The 7,543-nt window shown below is 47.7% G+C and overlaps 1 protein-coding gene across 1 annotated transcript in view; it reads left to right on the top strand.

Moving 5' to 3' along the window:
- LOC117945069 (tetratricopeptide repeat protein 28-like) overlaps positions 1-7,543 on the top strand; it is a 210,715-nt gene that overhangs the window by 169,772 nt on the left and 33,400 nt on the right. The window contains exons 11-15 of the mRNA XM_034872322.1: positions 971-1,491; positions 3,150-3,220; positions 4,568-4,671; positions 4,753-5,104; positions 5,891-6,517. Of these exons, the coding sequence (XP_034728213.1) occupies positions 971-1,491; positions 3,150-3,220; positions 4,568-4,671; positions 4,753-5,104; positions 5,891-6,517 (1,675 nt within the window). The remainder of the gene's footprint in view (positions 1-970; positions 1,492-3,149; positions 3,221-4,567; positions 4,672-4,752; positions 5,105-5,890; positions 6,518-7,543) is intronic.

Here is a 7,543-nt window from a genome sequence, read left to right as displayed (position 1 = left end):
TCGTTGGGCTGGGGGTGTGGACACTGAGCTCACATCCATGGACGCTTACTCTTATCAGTTAATATACTGAATATATACGATTATATCAACTCATTCACCTTATATTTCACTTTATGAGTTTTTTTAACGTTAATATGAGTTGCACCAACCTGCCTATGATCCCCCAGTGGCAAGAAATGGCGATAGGAGAAAATTAAAGCTCAGATGGGCCGATCTGGAATCTTGCTCATTATGATGTCATAAGGGGCAAGGTTACCTCTCCTTTCTCTGCTTTGCCCGCCCAGAGAATTTGGTCAAGTTAACACCCCCAGCCTCCACCTCGCCTGCCTGCTCCCCCCGGAAGAAAAAGCCTTATTTTGACCAGTTGCACATTGTCACAGCGCCACCTACTGTACTGGAGGTAACATTACTCCTCTCGCTATTCCCCTAACGTATCAGCGAGAACTGTCAGAACCCGGTTATTCACTTAAGCGGGGTTACTGCTGCGCATGTTAATGCAGTGAATGTATTTTGGAGGGTTCAAGCTGCAGGTTTCTGTTCCAGCATAATCTGCAGGGGACAATGGAGCATGAGAGGCGAGAGCCTGCCACTGTGTGAAAAAGATCCTTTGGCACCTCGCTGCACAGAGCCCTCTGAGAAATGTAGATACAGTACAGGAGTGTGAAGAACAGCTAGCAGTAAACAGGAGAAATGCCTTGGCGTGCATCCTGATAGGATTGCAGAGACATACACACACAAACGCTGGAATACCTATGCAGCGAGGAAGACAACACCGACGCATAATACGCACACAGTTATTCCCCCGTGCACTTAGACACATAAGCACAAACACACACAGCCTAATAAAAGTGTGGCAGAGGCTTAGCAACAAATAGGCTCTGGATTTCCTATTCATGAATGCACTAACTGTAAGCCTATCAGCTCAGGCAACACAGGCAATCCTCCCTGCTGCTCACTCACCTTCCTGCAGGTACATGACAGCCTGCGAGTAGTTCTGCAATGCGTGGTGTGTCCTCCCCAGACTGCCGTAGGCCAGCGTCTTGGCAGCCAGGTCGTTAGTCTGAGCCGCCACGCTCAGGTGCTGTTCCTGGAACACGACCGCCCGCTCGTAGTTACCGAGGGACTCGTAGGTGAGGCCCAAGTTCCCGTAGGCGCGGGCCTGGCGCGCGGGGCTGCCCGCCTCCTCGGCGATCTCCAGGTCACTCTGGTGGCAGCGCAGCGCCGTCTCGTACTCTCCCATAGACTGGTACACGGCGCCCAGACCGCAGCTGGCGTCCCCCTCCAGCAGTCTGTCCCGGGTGTCACGGGCGATGGCCAGCTGGCGCTCCAGACACGAGATGGCCTGCTCGTAGTTTCCCAACTGGCTGTGCAGGGCGCCCAGTTCACCGTAGGCCTGCGCCTTGCCTCCGAACTCGCCCAGCTCGTGGGCCACGACGAGCCGCTTCTCAAAGCACACCAGCGACTGCTGGAGGTTTCCCATGGCCCTGCAGGGTAACACAGAAAACCAATGAGGAACCAGCAAGGCAACCTCACAGGAAATCATTGGCGTTTTCTGTCCAAATGGAGAGTTGACGTCGACAACCTGCGTTCTATAGATAGAGAAAACTAAAGAGAGAAAAGGGAGTAGTAGTTAAGGATTAGAGAACAGGCTGAAAAAGCAACAAGGTTCCTTCTCGTCTCTTTTATCTCAGATTCAGAGAGTTGACAATGAAAAGAAGAGCCACGTCATGGTAGTACTGTGCATATAGAGCGGCGAAGATCCTCCCGTTTCGGTGTAACACCGTGGATCTTGTTTTGGAAAAGATTGTGTGAACTAAGCCGTGAATTACATGTACAATGTTTGTTACTTTACGAGACAATTCAGTGAGTTAATAAAGTCTCCTTTTCGTCGTAGGTTTGTCATATGACCACTTGATTCTGTGTGAAATCGCTCGGTGAACTATCACTCGTCGCACAATGTACGTCACCTGATCCACAACACATGTACCGTTATCTAACCTGGTGTGTTTTAGCCAGAGTCTTTATGGGAGCGTGCATGTTCCCACAGCCCTATGTTCCCATATTCCTAAGACTTTTTAGGCTCTATGTTCCCACATTTCTAAGATTTATTTCAAAAAAAGGCCCTGTATTCCCACATTAAAAAAAAAAAATTCCAAAATTTGGCCCTATGTTCCCACATTTCTAAGATTTATTCAAGAAGTCCGCTACTCGTGTGAGTAACGTTTCGTCCCGGTTGCAAACACACAGAGAGACGTCACTTAGAGACTTTAGGGTCAGGAGTCTTCCAATTATGTACTTTCCCAGTCTGAGACTTTTAAAATGACCAACATCATGTGTGTAACTACTGGCTCAATTCAAACTGGATCAAAAATGTACTTTCTCTCCTTGTTAACTTCCATACATATTGCTATTTCCCCTCTCTATATTGAGGTATCTTCATTACGCACAACACTCAAAATAAATCTCTTTCATTCTGCTATCTCATATCTGAGGGAAACTATAGTCTTCATCCTTGCAGATACACATTTATTCTCCTGTAACAGAACACTATAAGGACGCATCAAAGCGTGCACATTGCAGGAACCTTTTCATTTGGAAAGCACCAGATCATTTCAGTTTTTGTGCGCATGAAATATACATTTAGACGTCCAACACACACCACTGATAGCTGCTGATGTGGAGTGACTGATGTGAGAAACGTCTGAGCACTGACATGAAATTTAAAATCTAGTCTATTTGAAGAGCAACACCATCCATCCTTTAATAGGAGATGGGTCACCTGTCAAAGGCTCCTCGCCTCCATCCTCTAGTGTACAGTGTGTGTTTACAACACAGTGGCGCATTTTATTTTGCCTTCACATCCTTCCAACAGACTTTATTCACATGCTCACGCACGCCGAGTGCCAGTTCAAGCCGAGCATTCATAGAATAAAAGCCCTAGTTAATTAATGTTGCGAGGCAATACATGAAAGCTGTTAGAAGACGAGAGGGGGGTTTTGAGTGTGACGCCTATTATTCCCCATTGAACTCGTGCATGACTTATACTGCCGGCTGTGATTGGTGATGGCGTGCAGATGACAGCGCACAATAAGAAGAAAATCATCTGCAAAATGAGGATTTCAGCAAGCCCTTCGTGTTTTATTTTGCAGTGTGGTCTCGCAGGATGCTATCGGCCTCTTTGAAGCAGGAGGAGACGTAGAAGGGAGAAGAGACGCGGGATGTAAGCGGTTGCCTCGAAAATAACTGCTTCGCTCAGTTTTCAGACGTCTGTGTCTGCGCCAAAGCCTCTTTGCATACAGATAAGGCCGGGGCCGCTCGGCGAGGGCGGCGGCTGAGACAGCGAGCGCCAGCCTCACATCCGTGCCTCGCTTACCACCACCAAGGTGTCTCTGAACTACGGTGGCCCTTCACAGTGAGCCAAATAATATGCAAAGCAGGATTAGTGTGTTGACTGGCATGAGCCAGACAACAATTACCTGTTGCTGCAACAGTTAGCGAGAACATAGATACACAAAGGAAGCTGGAAATTAATGCTTCTAGCAATGTGAAGAAGTGAATTTTTAAAAAGTGATACATTTCATTTAACCCCGAGGTAGTGTGTAATAGAAGTTGTCCTTCAGCGCCTACTTTGGTTCGGTGGTACACATCCGTGCTCCCATACTCCAAACTTCAGGTCCTGTTCGTGTGCATGTTTGTCTTGGACTATTTCGCTGTGTTTGCAAAGACAGAATATGCGATAGTAACACATTCTGTAACACACAGTAACACACTGCTCATTTTCATTAGCAGAGCGCCAAACATTTTATTTCCTGCATTCTGGTGATTATTATGAAGCACAAGAAGACACCTTCAGATCTTGAATATTTCCTCCCGCATTTGAAGGCAGATTAACCCTAATCCTCTAACCCTAACCCCTAACCCTAACCCCCTAACCCCCCAACCCTAACCCTAACCTCTAACCCTAATCCTCTAACCCTAATCCTCTAACCCTAACCCCTAACCCTAACCCCCCAACCCTAACCCTACCCTCTAACCCTAATCCTCTAACCCTAACCCCTAACCCCTAACCCCCTAACCCCCCAACCCTAACCCTAACCTCTAACCCTAATCCTCTAACGCTAACCCTAACCCCCTAACCCCTCAACCCTAACCCTAACCCTAATCCTCTAACCTTAACCCCCTAACCCCCTAACCCCCAAACCCTAACCTCCTAACACTTACCCTCTAACCCTAACCCCTAACCCTAAGAGCGGTAAAAGAGGTTGCCATGGAGACCTAAATGTGTGCACTGGGGTCGGCCTCTGCTGCGCCAAAGAATTTATAATAAGGAAAGAAGTTCCACTCTCCCAATATCCCCGGCTTCTGAACTGGTTGCAGTCCCACCAGAGGTCCACTAGGGGTGATCACAGGACAGTGGAGAATGAATGGAAGTCTATGGAGCAGTACCATAGACAGTCAAAGAAATGGACCAACAGATCCAGTTGCTCTGAACGGAGACCAGTGAAGGACATTAGAAGCTAATTTCCAGTGGTAGCTGAGCGTTACTTACCTGTGTCCGTTGCCTAAGCCGCTGTAGGCCTTCTCCTGGTCCTGCATGCGGTTGAGGCTCTGGGCCACCGACAGATACTGGTCATAGTACTTGATGGCTTCCTCAAAGTCTCCCAGAGCCTCGTAACAGTCTCCCAGGTTCCCGTAGGCCCTGCCCCTGTCCATCATTGCCTCGTTTCCACTCAGCTGCTGTAATGTGGCCAGCTGCTGCTCCAAGTAGCCAATGGCTTCCTCCATCACGCCTACATTCATTTTGGTGATGCCCATATTGCCGTACACCTGAGCCTCCACGACAGGGTCCTTCAGCCTCCGACCCAACTCCAGCTGCTCCTCGTAGCTCTTGAAGGCCATGGCGTACTTCCCCAGGGCCATGTAGACGGCTGCCAGGTGACCGTGGGCTTTGCACTCCCCCGACACGTCGCCCAGCTCCTGGTACACCTCCAGCTCCTGGGTGTGGTAGCCCAGAGCTTTGTCGTACTTCTGCACAAGTCTGTAGGTGGCCCCGAGGGCGGCGTAGGCGCAGGCCTCCATCCTGCGCTCCTTAACCTGAAACAAGGTCAAATTTCATAATATCAGCATTTGAACGTAACATTTCCTATTTATTTGATGACGTTTTCTAGTACATGTTACTGTATACAGTATACTGTATGAGTACATGTACTGCAGTCATTGTACATGCATTCTCATGAGTGGGTTTGTATTGTACAAAAATTAAATAACAGGGACTGTCTGCCGGTCATTTGACGGTTTGGTTAAGCGGTCTTTACAATTAAATTTAGCTGACAAAAGGGGGCCGTGAGCCGGGTACAGAGCACCGTGAGCTGGCGGTCTTCCCATGGTACCCCCGTTTCTTGGGTGAAAGTCTTGTGTTTTCTCCTTAACTTCTTCCAGAACATGAACTTCTGCCTTTTAGGACCCAAACATCCAGCCCTTTGTGCTTCTGAAATCTCCAGTTATTTCCTTTAGATTTCACAGTAACACTACTGTGTATGATTTTACAGTAGATGGCTGTAAAATTACATCACAACCTTGTTGACATGTCAACATCACAGTAGTTTAAGTATTACTGTGAAAAAAATCACAATATAGCTACTATAGTACTGTAAATAGTACAGTAAACTACTGTATTCAGACTTTTTTGTCTTAGGTTGACTTTAATTGTTTCGTACTTTACAATTAATACATAAAATACTGGAAATGGAAGTACGGTACCTTTACTGTAAAACAAATTCACAGTAACTTGCTGGACAATTGTTACAGTAAATTACAGACACATACCTGGTGAGCTAAGGCCAGTTGCTGCTCGTAAAACTGAATGGCTCCAGTCACGTCTTTCTTACAGACGAAGATGTCTCCGAGGTTCCCCAGAGCTCGGAAGCGAGCCTGTGCGTTGTTGAGCGACTGGGCCAGGGACAGCAGGTATTTCTGACACTCCTCGGCCTTGGCGAAGTCCCCGAGGGCTTTGAACGCCAAGCCGAGGTTACAGTACGCCTTGGCCTGACTCAGTTTGTCGTGCAGGTCCTTGGCCAGGGCCAAGTCCTGCTCGTAGTATTTCACCGCGTCCTGGTAGTTCCCCAGACAGTAGTGGGCGTAACCCAGATTGTGACAAACCTTCCCTTCGCTCTCCATGTCCTGGAGGTCCGGGGACAGGCGGAGGTACTGCTCGTAGTAGGGCACGGCCTGAGGGAACTCTCCGCGAGAGCAGTGGAAGTTGCCGAGGTTGCCGAGAGCGCGCGCCTCGCTCTGGACGTCCCGGAGCTCCCGGGCGATGTTGAGGTGGTTCTGGTAGTGCTGCAGAGCGCGGTCGTGGGCGCCCAGCGCCTGGTAAGCCACCGCCAGGTTGCCGTGGGTGGAGGCCTGCGAGGCCCGGTCGTTGACCTCCATGGAGATCTGCAGCTCCTGCCGGTGGTAGCGGACCGCCTGGTCGAAGGCGCCCAGGGCGTTGTAGGCGTTGCCCATGTTGCCGTAGGCCCGGCCCTGAGCAGCGTAGTCGTTTAGCTCCTGAACGATGGCCAGGTGGGTTTTGTGGAGTTTCAGGGCCGTCTCGTAGTCCCCCTTCATCTGGTGGATGATGCCTGTGGAGAGAGCAGAAAGAAAGCAATAAAGAAAGAGCATACATTTTTAGACCAAAGGTACCCAAATTCATCCGGTTGGGCCAACATGTATGAAGATATTCCTTTAACCCTTTTGTTGTCCTCGGGTCAAAGTGTTTTATATCAGAAATATGGATTTCTTTCAACCAAGTGCCCAAAAATAACATGGTTGATTCAATACAACAATCTTCAGTTCTTCATTCCAGTCTTAAAGGAATGGATGTTGATGATAATCACCGACTGGAAAATGTCAACTTTTACTCAATACTATTTCAAAAACACTTCAATTTGTTTTCTAATGCTATAAAATTGAATGAGACGCCCCAAAATTAATGAAAGTAGAGATTTGTACTTGGCAACGACCGTTGGGTGGAATCAATAATGTTATTTTGGGGAATTAAAAAGAACATTGATATAAGGAAACGGGTCAATTTGACCCGAGGAGAAAGAGCAACAGGAGGAACTTGAAGATCCAGTCAAGGGGAAATGTAAAAATGGAAATTGAAAGTGTCTAGTAAGCTCTTTATGTAAAAAAACAAGTCATATGCGTGTTAAAATATGCTCTCTGAGCCATCTGTTCTCTGCTTACACAACACACTCTCCCACAGAGTTATGGTCATTAAAAGCAATCAAACAGACTCATTACAACACCGAAATAGGATGTTGTGATGGTCTAAGCTGTCGTTGGCAACGGTGTCTTAGAGGGATTTCATCAAAATCAACAACTTCTCCACAGGGTTGGAAATGGTAATGCGGGAATAAGAGGGAGAGACAAAAGAAGTGAAGAGCTGACGGGAAGCTCGGCAAACAACTTATAAATAAAAAAGAAGAGAAGAAGAAGAGGAGATTAGTGTGAAGAAACAATAAATAATGGATAAACCCGTGCATGGAGCGTAATACCT

This window comes from Etheostoma cragini, chromosome 5, assembly GCF_013103735.1.
Source record: "Etheostoma cragini isolate CJK2018 chromosome 5, CSU_Ecrag_1.0, whole genome shotgun sequence".
In the NCBI taxonomy this organism is placed as follows: Eukaryota; Metazoa; Chordata; class Actinopteri; order Perciformes; family Percidae; genus Etheostoma; species Etheostoma cragini.
This window is presented reverse-complemented; position numbering and strand designations above follow the sequence as displayed.